This window comes from Lissotriton vulgaris, chromosome 11 (genome assembly GCF_964263255.1).
Source record: "Lissotriton vulgaris chromosome 11, aLisVul1.2, whole genome shotgun sequence".
Lineage (NCBI taxonomy): Eukaryota > Metazoa > Chordata > Amphibia > Caudata > Salamandridae > Lissotriton > Lissotriton vulgaris.
The window spans coordinates 201,801,903-201,814,742 of record NC_141699.1 but is presented as its reverse complement, the minus strand read 5'-3'; the positions used below and the strand labels follow the sequence as shown (position 1 = coordinate 201,814,742).

General features: G+C 45.7%; 2 protein-coding genes across 3 annotated transcripts in view; one reads left to right on the top strand and one right to left on the bottom strand.

Moving 5' to 3' along the window:
• The window catches only part of MVK (mevalonate kinase), a 143,495-nt gene extending 132,564 nt beyond the window's left edge, over positions 1 to 10,931 (bottom strand). The window contains exon 1 of one of the 2 annotated variants that reach the window (XM_086943113.1): positions 10,720 to 10,931. In XM_086943113.1, the coding sequence (XP_086799239.1) occupies positions 10,720 to 10,917 (198 nt within the window). In that variant the 5' untranslated portion in view covers positions 10,918 to 10,931. The remainder of the gene's footprint in view (positions 1 to 10,719) is intronic. The other variant, XM_086943112.1, reaches the window with a different exon arrangement.
• A 645-nt stretch (positions 10,932 to 11,576) lies between these two features.
• The window catches only part of MMAB (metabolism of cobalamin associated B), an 85,542-nt gene continuing 84,278 nt past the window's right edge, over positions 11,577 to 12,840 (top strand). The window contains exon 1 of the mRNA XM_086943114.1: positions 11,577 to 11,926. Within this exon, the coding sequence (XP_086799240.1) occupies positions 11,820 to 11,926 (107 nt within the window). The 5' untranslated portion in view covers positions 11,577 to 11,819. The remainder of the gene's footprint in view (positions 11,927 to 12,840) is intronic.

Genomic DNA, 12,840 nt, shown 5'->3' with positions numbered 1-12,840 from the left:
CACTAAGCCACCAGACCCAGCTACTAAGTCATCAGACTCGATTAAGTAATATGCAGCCCATACACAATCTTAAAGATGCAGACAGCATCGTGCAGGAATGCTCAGCTCGGAATGCCTTGAAGAGTCGGATAAGCATATCTTTGTGACCTTCTGTTTACTATCATCACTCTAAAGTGGAGAAGGCAATAGTGACAAATCCATGTTGGTTGTGGCAAGCTCAGTTCTAATGCTACCTTATCAAAGCAGCATTTATAATTTCAGGGCGAATGCTGTGGTCGACGGTGCACCACAGTTCTTAGCCTTCACCCCCACGGTTGCTTGCTGCAGGAAGTTGTAGCAGGTTGTTGCTCACTGAGATGTGGGCAATATCTGTGTGAATTCAGGGAATTTCAGAAATCATGAAGAACGAAGCGTACTGCATTTGCCTCGAGTGGAGTAGTTAATATTCACTTATTTCTCCTCATCAGATGTCCCTTGTACCATGGGCGGGACATCCAGCAGCAGGAATTTGTTGTAGTTGAGATATATATCTTCTCTGTTTCAAGATTCTGAAGTGCCAGTACAGGGCACTTGGGACGCAGCCGTGGTTAACTGCAACAGTTTTTTTATTACAAAATATCACCATCGGCTGCAGGACGAGACAAGGATGCCCACGGTCACCACTACTCTTTATATTGGCCCTGGAACCACTCGAGATTGCAATACGCTGCTCAGACAAACTACAAGGCATTGACATTCCAGCCCGCAACCTCAAGATAATTCTTTATTCAAATGACATACTTACAATAGTCTCATCATGGAACTCTATGCATCTGCCTTCTCTGGGGCCTCTGGTTACAAAATTAACTGGACTATGAGCAAAGTCTTATCCATGACGGCTCACACCAACATAAGCACTTTCAACATGCATCCGTTTTGTTAGATGCCCACAAGATGAACTATCTGGGAACTTCTATTAGATGCACCTTACACATGATGATCAAGGACAATATGTCGATGGTGACGAGCAGATGTACAGAAAGTTTACGAAAATGAGCAAACTGCAGTTGTAATATTGGGGTCATATCCCAACTGTAAAGATGTCGGTGGCTCTGAGATACAATTACCTCTTTAGTATGCTACCATCACCAGTACCCATATCGCAGTTCTGGCCAATGAATGCTGCTATCAAATGATAAATTTGGCCAGACGAGACACAGAGATTGGTCATGCCCAAGCGATATATTACTACTGCCTCACGCAGACGGGGACTCCCGAAAATCTTACGCTAATATATGATGGGCATATAATTTTGCTAAAGGCATGACTGGGTTATACAAGTAATATGTCATGTCCCCTCTGACTGCATATTCAAATCTTTCAAGGCAGATCGAATGCTAACCCATGGGGTAGATAGGCCTCACTGTAGTGAAAAAAAACAAAATTCACAGTATTTCACTACCAGGACATGTAGAACACAACAGTACATGTCCTACCGTTCAAATACACTGAGTGCATAGGGAGTGCAGAGTGCATAGGGAGTGCAGAGTGCAGAGGGAGTGCAGAGGGAGTGCAGAGTGCAGAGGGAGTGCAGAGTGAGTGCAGAGGGAGTGCAGAGTGCAGAGGGAGTGCAGAGTGCAGAGTGCAGAGCACAGTGTCACTTTATACGTGTCTGCTTGCCTCCACTGCGCCAGGTTTTTAATTTGGTTCCAAACGGACCTCTTTCGAGTGACCTGCGGTCCTGACTGGGACCTTACAGGAACGCTGCATCTTTAGAGTGAGAGGACAAACGGGCGCTGGAAGGGGACGCCGAAGAAACTGTCTGTAACGGTCCGGGTAAGGTCGTGATATACGAAAAAATAATCTGATTGTTTGATTGTATTGAAATTGTTCGCCCGAAGATATCAGAGGAGACGCCACAGTTGTTTCCGCTCCAATCGAGCTACTTGCACAAAGTGCCTCATCCATAAACGCATTAGTGGTAGTAGGACCAGTAGAAAAAGGGTTACCCAGGATTCCGCGATTAAGTACACACGAGCTTTTGTGGTTCAGATCTAAGGTGTTTTTTGTGCTTCGCTGGCTTTTTTGAGAACTTGGGGAACCCCACAACACTTTGCCCTGGTGATACCCTTTCTGAACAGTCTTTGTTGCATTACATTTTTTTGTGTGCTTATTATAAATATGCACAAATACACTTTCTCAAGCCTTTGTTAAAAACTCTTGGTTATAGCAGATACAACAAGGCGTTGCACCATCTGCAATTGTTGAACACTGAGTATTTAAAAGTTGCTATCAGAGCGAGGCGAATGATGGAGGGCTATCACATTATTTGAGGTTGCGATGGATTTCTTTTATATGATTGACACATCTGCCTTGCATGTATTTCTTTTATTCTTTTTCATTTTTTTATCCTTGAATTGCTAGTTTTTGTTAGTTATTTTAGTATTGATATTTTGCACATTTATATACTTGTAACAACTCCTTGTGCTTGGACATTGATATTTATTGATTGAGATACTTTGCTGTTCTATACACTTTACCTATCTGATGTTCGAATTGTAGAAATTCTCCTTTAATGTTGCTGTATTAATTTGCTGTGTAATGCTATTTTTCTGTCTTATATGGTCTGTCTGGTCGAATAAAGCATTGCTTAACTGAAAGTATTTTCCATTTTTAGGTCTCGCATAGGCAGCGTAGCTGCATCTTCGAGGCATCAAGTAATCAGTATTACTACTGAAACTCGACCCATTGAATTTGTCTTTCTTTTGTTGCTTGCCATTGGTGGAATCTGGCATTGCTGTTCTTATCTTGCTCATTGTTGGCTTGTGGTCCGATACATCACTTCCTTTTTCTTCCCTTTCTGGAGGAAGCAGGATCGACCAACCACAGTTAACTTACGCTGCTGGCTGTTATCTTTTTATTTAGGGACTACTTTGCTGCTCGCATTTCCACATCAGGCAGTTTCCTGCCCTCACCCCACGCCGTTTATTTAATACATTTAATATGCACGAGATCTCGGTTTATTTATAATTAAATGATGCAGCTCAAACCAAGGCTTGAACCCTGTTCTCCTGCTCCAAAGTCGGCAGCGTTATATGTTGAGCCACCTCCTCGCACAGTTTGTTTTACTTGGTTTCAGATGCTACATTTTTTTATTTAACGGCAGCTCCCCACTACACCTTGACTACAACTGCTTTGGAGGTCGCTTTATTTGACATTTTCTATTTACAAAAAAGCACTCACCCGTACGTTGCACTTTAACTTTAATTATGTGTTTTTCTTCCTTAATGGCCGCTCCCCCATGTTGACTAGAGCTGCTTTGGAGGTCGCTTTTTTTGACATGTAGCCCCTCCCGCCTTGCTGGTTATCAGGGGCCCATGCTCTGTCTTCAGAAGAGCCGGGTGAAGACTGCTCTGTGAACCTGCCGCCGACCAGTAAAAGCCCTGTGAGTTTATTTTTTGCTTTTTTTTTTTATATAGCGCAAGCTCTATCAACAGATATTGGAGCGCTTTACGTGCATATATTAGAGAAGAACACATACATTTTTTGTAGGTGCGTGGAGATTAATTTATTCATGACGTCGGAGTGGGCGGAGTCAAGGCTGCTCTTGTTACTTCTGTGACTTCGGGTGCCGCTCCTGCTCGATTATTGCTGTTTTTTCTTCCTTTCTCCCGTCTTTGCTCCGCTATTCAATGTCTTCTTATTTGGCTATGGTTCACCAGTTGCTCTACTCTCCCCCTCCTCCCCCTGCGACGGGTTGCCATCTCCTAGAAGCTTCCCTGCCTCTTCTTTGTAGGGGGAGGCCTCTCATCTGACGGGACACATGGCCATGCAATGCTTGCGATGGGCTGTGTTTATTTTGGCGGTGACCTGGGGGTACAGCTGTGTCGAGGGAGGGTGGGTTCCTCCTCCGATCCACCTCTCACTGGTGCCAGGGTATTGGGGGCGGATCCAGGGAGTTGGGACTGGGAACCTGTTGGACCTGTCAGCCTTAGGGTGGTCACCCCCTACATTGTTTGCCCTTTTGCCTCACATTTTTACTGAACCTTTTTGTTGGACTTAGGTCTCTGGGCGCCTCACCACTGCTAAACAGTCCTGAGGTGCTCTCCCCTTAAACATTGTGACAATGGCATATCTGCCACAAGCCTCTGCTACTGCAGTGAGGCTGAACCCTCCATAGGCTAACATTGGGTAACCCCCCTCTTCTGGGATAACTTCTGACTGGGACCTAATAAGTCTGTCATGTTTGGTCTCGTTAGAATCGGGGCGGGGAACCCTTTCCAATGATATATGGGGTTTAGGCACTACTACCCTAGAATTATCCCTTTTAGAAAGTAGATATTTCTCTGCCTACCCTTAGTATGGGCAATGCAGACTTCCCCCTCCCATCTGCATACTGATAGCCTGCCTGGGCTGTGAGATGGGAGTGGTGATTCACACCATCTCCCCTTCAATGGGCTGTGACTGGCTGCCCCCTGCAGCCTTAACAGCCCTGCCTTTTGTCACTGTGACAGCCAGGTCAGGGAAGGCAGGGACCATCCCAGAACTCCATGGACTCTTCCAGAAACCCCTGCCCCAGACCCTTCTGTGAAAAGTAAGACGATAAATATGAACATTGCCGGCGCCATCTTGAGTAATGAAGGCCCCTACGAGTGCGTAAGCGGCAACCATTTTTAGTCACTGCAGCCATTTCCCACATTTCTGGTCACCTGCACATCACCCCAGCTGCCCTCATCCGCCCCGCGCACTGACTGAACCCGAGCACACATACCGGGATTGTAAAACCATGTCAGCATGAGAATACCCTAGAGCCACTTCCCACACCAAACCCACTTGCCCTTTCATCCTCTGCGTGCAATCATAACCTCCTCCACTGCACCTGGCTACTCAATCCGGCCCCAGGCGCTAACCGACCCCTGCAGACTTAGTTTATTGCCCATGTAACGACAGAACTTGCCTCACCAACATAGGGGCCGGAATGTAATCAGTAACCCAACCCCTTTGATTTGACCGATCCCACATGTTTTAGGTCCTGTCAGAATGTCCAGCTGCGAGATATCGATCATCTGTAAGATCCGGGTGGAGGAACGTTTGCTACTGGACTTGTGTGAGAACTAGCTTAAGGCAGGGATTCCAAGGATGTTTCACTATGTAATAAAGTAACGCCAGGAACGTTTGACCATGCAATAAAGTGACGAGAGAAACATAAAAAAGGCCAGGCCTCAGAGATGCAGTTACAGCACCTCCTGATGATAGCCCCGGTGTCTAATGCGATGTGCTCTCCTCTAGAGCAAATAAACTTGTTCTTCGCTTTCCAACTGCCAGCGCCTGCCTCATTATTTTGATCGCTATTCTCAAGGTGAATTAGAGGAGGTTTGCACCAAGCACCATCGAAAGTCTTGGGCGTCTCGCTGCTATTCATCAATTGGCGCCCAACGTAGGGCCCATCAGAGACACGTGGGTCCAGTGAGAGAGGTCCTAACGACGGAGTGAACATCTAAACGATCGGGAAGTGCACCTGCCTGAAAGAGACCCTGGTCTGGTGGCCGATCAACTGAACTTCACCGGTTCCAAACGGACCTCTTTCGAGTGACCTGCGGTCCTGACTGGGACCTTACAGGAACGCTGCATCTTTAGAGTGAGAGGACAAACGGGCGCTGGAAGGGGACGCCGAAGAAACTGTCTGTAACGGTCCGGGTAAGGTCGTGATATACGAAAAAAGAATCTGATTGTTTGATTGTATTGAAATTGTTCGCCCGAATACTAGTATTCTGTTCTTTGAAGTTATTGGTAGTAATTGAGGTATTCCCTGCTTGCAAACAAGCGTAGAATAGGAATATTCCCTCTTTGCAGGTAGCGAAGGACAGGTATTAAGGACCTTTGTCCACGACCTATTGAGATATTCATATTGAGCGCTTGTATGTCATGCCTGTCTTCTCAAAATTGTTTGATTGTTTTGGACCGGACCGTTTGTTAGAGGTCAGTCATCCAGCACCGCCGGAAGGCACCCCTAACAAGGACATTTATGTCAATTGTGGAGTTGCCACCGTTGCTTACAGCAAACTATGGCACAAATATTCTAGAAAGGACCGGGTAAATCAGTGGTCACTGACGGGATCTTTCGATCTCGGTAAAATAGAATTCTTAGAAATAGCGCTCTTTAAAAAGAAAACCACGCAAGCCGTGCTCGACAACTTCGGCCTCTGGCGAAAGGAAGCAATGCAACAAAAGAAAAGAGATGAAGCCAGGCAGGATAAAGAAACACGAAAGTCTGCTTACCAGAACTATAAAAAGTTAGAAGAGGATATCAAAGAAAGAGAGAACGATAAAAGAGAGCAAGAAGCAAAATTATCGGGCCAGTGCCCTGTTAGAACGCCTTCAACTCTGTACCCAGAGTTACCAGCTACACCAAGAATAAACGATGACCTCTTATTGGGTCCCCCGATGATCCACATGCCACCTCCTTATGCCCCTAACCACCCCATAGTACAGCAAGATATCAGAGGAGACGCCACAGTTGTTTCCGCTCCAATCGAGCTACTTGCACAAAGTGCCTCATCCATAAACGCATTAGTGGTAGTAGGACCAGTAGAAAAAGGGTTACCCAGGATTCCGCGATTAAGTACAGACGAGCGGGTAAATATTGATAAGATTGTAAAAACCTTTGTAAATAGGAGAGAAACAGAAGAGTATGTGACAGACATATGCAATTCTTATGACGCGAGCCACAAGTGATTCTTCATTGCGCGCTTCTGCGACTATGCGCTCACTGCCTATGAAGAGAAATATCAAGATGTAAGACCAGTGAGACTAATGGCACTTCATAGAAAAGTAGACATAGGAGATGAGAATGACGGCGAGATAGAAGAACTCTTCTTGTCCACGTTAGAAGTATTCCGCCACCTCGTAGAACAAGGGCGGATAGATACAGACAGAGCATCGAAGCCAGTGACTCCCCCATTGGAAAAACTGGATAACATGATGCCGATAAAAGAGGCTGCCCCGTATTGGGTCCCCCCTAGAGGACAAGGGACTCATGACGCCATAAATCATCAGGACGCTAAAGGGAGGGTAGTGTACAATTGGGTGTATCAGTCATGGGACAGACAGGACATCCTGACATTCCGTAAATCTCTTCCAGATTTACGGAAGAATCCCACTGCCTTTTACGAACTAGGTACCGCTTTGGGGTCCACGATAATGACACTTGCCGACATTGACTTGTTCTTTAGGTATGTTTGCCGGCCGATGTGTGGAAGCAGATCAGGAAGATAAACCACTCAGAATTGTTTGGCCATACCTGGGAACAACTCGACATATTAGACAAACAGCGAAATCCTGGTCAAAAACCAGTTAAAGCTATATTGGACCTCCCCTACAAAAAAATGCAGAAAGTAAAAACATTAATACCAGAGAAAAAGATAGACTGGTCCATAGTGACAGCATGCCGCCAGAAACCACAAGAGGATGTCTCTGAGTATTTCTAACGATTTGAAACAGTGTTCTCCGACTACAGTGGACAGGACATGTCCACTGCGACCGGACACCACTTGTTCGTGCAGAATTATGTAAAAGGACTACTACCGGAGATATCCCAAAAATTACAGACCAGCGAAAGTAGTTGGGCTGCCTCTAAGCCAGCGGCTATTCTCCAAATGGCTCAGTACTATGAGCATCAAGAAAACGAAAATGACAGGGCCACAGAAAAGAAAAAGAAAGACTTAAAGGAAAGAGTAATGATAGCCCACCTCCAAGGGGTGAATAAGGGACGGGAACCATATAAAGGAAGTTACCAACAGAATATCCCTAGAGTACAGCCTCCTAGAAATGACTCAGTGACACCGTATGTACGATGACAGGACTTGGGACAAGACCAATGTGCATTCTGCAAGGAATACGGGCACTGGAAGTCTCAGTGCCCAGCCTTATTAGGAGCTAGTAGAGGCAGAGGGATGAGAGAAATGCCACATGAACAGGGAGGAAGAGGACGTGGAAGGGTGTATGCGAGCGAAGCTAGCGAAGGAAGGCCAGGAAGAGTGAACACATTTGACCGCCCTAGACAGAACCAGTGCCAGCAGACAGATTACCACAATATGTATGTCTTTGCGTAGGATAGCCAGGGGCAAGGGCACAGAGTCACCATTTTTGGTAGACACAGGAGCAACACGTAGTGCACTATCCAAACGACTGATTCCACGGGCACCCTTGTAATTATAGCGCACCCTTCTCTTTTTCTTACTCCGCGCTGTAGTAATTGGCATGCATTTTAGTGACCTTGCACAAAACATTCTAGAGTGAGAGAAAGGATTTCACAAATCTGCGTGAGCTGCACTTCAGGACAGTTAAGCTTAGGCTGGGCGATTCTTGCTTCACCAGGGAGCCCAGCTGGAGGTCTGTGGCACCCAAGTGCCGTGAATGCACTTGCCTGGGGGAATCATCTTTTGTGTGCCGCCATTACTGGGCAGTAAGATCTTCCCAGCAGTAGCACTGTCACAGGCACTTAACTTTACCCCCTTCAAAGGGACCGCGCCCCCTCCTCTGGGAAGGATGCCATCCTAAAACAAACACGGATTAAAAGTGTGCACAGTAAAAACCCAGTGCCGTACATGTGCACTTTCATTCTCCTGTCACTTTGTGTCTCTGGTCGCCATGGTACATAGACATGCAGTATATCACAGAGCTTACATTGGTGTAAATGGGGAACATCAGTGAGACAGCAGAGTAATATGAGTCAGACCTCAATCTAATGCTCCACAGACCCCCTTCCGCTTGCGCATCTTCCTCACACTGCGTGCCATAATGTACAGGCAAATCATTAGCACATTATACAGACAAGGATTGTACCCCAGCCAGCGATACAGCAACATTCCGGTTAGATATAGCGCCAAATGTAGCACATGACCACTGTCTGCTCAACTTACCCTGCGTCTCCTTTCTCTTCTCAATGTAATTCCAGCGTGAACCAATACGAGTTTTCTATCCTGTGAGGTGTGTCTTTGTACATCCAATGGGAGGAATGGGCATGTGGGATGTAGAGGCCTTGAGGATTTTTTACACTTGATTAAGGTGGCCTGCAGGGGGCTGGTGCTCTCGGTTCAGTGGAGGGAGTGCAGCGCAGGTCTGGATTCTCAATGCTTAACTGCATCAGCTCTTCGTGGCAGAGCAAAATGTCTTTCTCTACCAAGCTCACCATGGACATGGTTGATGTAAAAAAAGAGATTTGTGATGAGGTTAGCGGTGGACTTTTTGGGATGGGGTGTTTACCACGACACCATGAACTTGTCCCTGCCGAGGTAGGGTGACTCCGAGATGCAGTGCTCCAGTGTTGCGCTTGTCATTTACAATGTATTATTTTAGGGTTAGTTACGTTGGGTAAACTGGAGTGAGATAAGACTTCAACTCCCAGAATGCATTTTTTTAATGGAGATCCAGGACTGGAGCAAGGGGTTATAAGGTGTAATGGAATCATCTGATACCCTTATACAGAGGGGGGCTGGTGTGGCTTCTGCATTAGGGCTGCAAGGTAGGAAGGTGGGGCAGTCTTCTGGCTGGAAAGAGCATAGTTGCAGCATGAGTGGTTCCTCCCTTCTAAAGCTAGATCGGCAAGTCAATGGTTTAAGCTACGAAGCTGGCTGGAAAATGGGATAACTACTGTGTTGGTTCATGGAAGCTGCAGCCTAAAGCTGGTGTTGGCTCTAAATGAAAAAGGGCTGCTGGCTCTATAGGGCATGGTCTCTGCTGGCTCGTAGAGCATTGAGGTTTGCAAGATAGGAAGAGCACAGTGCTGAACAGCCTGCACCCTCCCGCCAATATCCAGAGGCGCTGCAGTTGGTTTCAATGGAGAATTAAGCACTGATATCGGCATAAGACCCAAAATTTATTTTACCCACCTTTTTGGTGCTGACGTGAACAAGGTACACATATCATAGTGTGTTAATGAAAATATTATCTTAGGGAGGAAAAACGCATTCCTCGTTCAAGAAAAAAGATTCATGGGCAGAATCATCAGCAGTGGGCAGATCACATCCTCCCTGCATCTCTGTTCTTGTAATGCTTTTACTTAAAGCGATGCCATTATTTCTGGTTATTCATTTTTATAGACATCTTTGTAGAGAGTTGGCTGGGTTTCAGCAGTTATGCTTCATCATTTTTAAACTTGGCATCACAATGCACATAAATGCACTCCACGCCATGCCACATAATTCTAATCAGCTTAATTTCACTGAGCATCACACACTTCCCCACCACACAATTCATATCTTCAAGTTTCCATTCCACGCCACATAATTCAACAGCAAGCCACATAAATCAACACACCACATACATCCAATCCACACAATTCCACTACAAAAAACACCCCACAATTCCAATTCAACCTACATAATTCCACTCCACACTACATACATCCACTCGAATCCAAAACACATTGTCATTTACAACGCCAAAAGCTCTAATTCCCAGAAATGCGAGAACTATTGTATTGCAAATGCTTGTTTTGCATGCAATTACCCTCTTAGTATTTTCAATACCATCTGTGATCACGATCTCCAACTGTCATCAACTGAAGAAAATGCAGTGACTGACAAAGGGGACCCCGAGGTAAACAAATCATCACCATACACGAATAATAAAGCTTCAAACCAGTTTAAACAATATAAAATAAAACATGACGGATCGGGATGCAACTGTGAGGTTTCCCATGAACGTGTCCAGCCACTACTTACACCTACACTTACTTACCCTTCCACAGGTGACCCTCAATCCACTGGCATTATACACTAATCTCCTCTCACACAAGGAACAAGCAGAGTCCAATTCACTGGAAGCCGTCGGCATGCACAGTTTACAAATGTCAGATGAACCAATACGACGAATGAAAGGGGACTGTCCAGGAAATAACCAATCCGCTACCACTACATCGGTGCTCACAACACTCATCTGTCAACTGCTCCTCCAATGACATATGAGAGTTAGGAAAAGGAAAGCCAATGGCGAACCACTACCACTTAGCTCCAGGTTTTAGGATAATCCAATCAGGAACACCATTGCCCACGCGACAATGTGCCGACCAATCCAACTAGTGATTGACTGGTAGCGTGGAGAACGCGCGATCGCCCGACTGGAGAAAAATATCAGATTTTCTGGTAAAACAGGAAGTGATTGTATCACTCATGCTAATTGAGACGCACAACTGCTCTGCAACGTTGGGCACTTTCTTGTTTCTCTTTTTAAGTGACGTTGTTTGTTGCGTAACAAAGGCAGCGAATGTTTACGTATCAAACAATTTTGCGTCTCCTAAACAATTTCTTATAATATTATTTCTTTGATTGTTAATTAGTACTCGCACCATTTTGCTACAGAATGTGTCTTTCTTTTATCAGGCTCATCGTTAGTAAAAAACGAGCATCTGCATTGTGCGATCGAATATTTCAAATCGCGTTCCTGAGTATAGGACACAAGCTCCTCTAATATGGCGAATATTTTGTAACATTCAAAGAGGAACCTTAAACACTAGACTGGGTGAACGGTTCACTCGAAGCTCAGCAGCCATATTGGGTGTAAATAAGATAAAATAACATCCAATTAGAAGAAAGACTGTGTACCAAAGTAGTAGATGGACCCGGTGACTTTCAATTGGAGGAAGAACCTCCCCAAACCACAGATTCTCTTTATTAAGTACACCACTTATGACCCTGTCTAGACTTGTATTTTTCATTTAAGATGAGCGGTCTAGCTTTTTTTTGGAGAGTTGTAGTCCACTACTGTGCTTCTTCTTCTGAAAGGCGAAGCTGCTGATCAGTTGCCTTCGCTGATTTTGCTACGGGATTGATGGTCTGAAGATGGCCCTAGCAGTGTTAAAAGGCAGAGGAGGGCTAAGCGTTTATGCTCTCATCGCTCGTAAAGCTATAGGGAGCCGAACTCGCTGCACAGGGTCCGAGGACGGGCGGTGAGTGCTTGTCTGCTGCACAGCTGATAGGGTTTCAGAGAGGGATGGTGTAGAGGTTACTGAATGCCATAAAGCCTGCACTACTATTAGTCAAGCAAGCACAACTGAGCGCCACAGGAATACTGTAGAAGTGGCTGTCAACGTTCCCCCTCTCCAGTTGGGCGGCACAGCGTGCTAAGCACAGATTTTTAGTTTAAGTGTTTTTCAGCTATGCCCTTGTTTACCTTACGCACGCCCATTCCCCATGGAAAGACCCCAGATTTTTCATCCCACCCTGAATAAAGCTAAAATAATCAATCTTTTTTGCTTTAAAAATTGGGAGGCTCCCATCTCAATAGAACTTTTATTTATTTATTGAATTTGTAAGGCGCGGCAGCTACCTAAAAAGGGTTTCCCGGAGCAGATCAAGGCTTATATAGCAGTTTGTAAGATTACTGGTTAAAGAGCCAAGTCTTCAGCGATTTGCGGAATCAGGCAAATACTGTTTCGTTCTGGATAACCAGGGAAGGGAATTCCAGAGTGAGGGACCAAGGTATGCAAACGATCTACCTCCTATCCAAGATAGTCTGATTCTGGGCACAGAGAATTTCCCTTGAGTGGATGAGCGAAGGCAATGGGGCGGCACATGGGGCACACCAGGGACCGCAGATACTGAGGGGCAGTGCCTATTTTGATTTTGAATATCTAGCTCAAGGCTTTGAACTTAATTCGGTTCTCCACCCTGAGCCAGTGGAGGTCCCGCAGGTGACTTGAGACAGAGGTAGTTCTCGGGACCCGGTAAAGAAGTCTTGCAGCAGAGTTCTGAGCCATCTGCAGCCTACAAGTCACCTCTTTGTTGGATCCCAGGTAGAGAACGTTACCGTAGTCCAGTTCTGAGGTGTTTAGTGCCTGGACTACTGTTCTCTGAGTAGAAG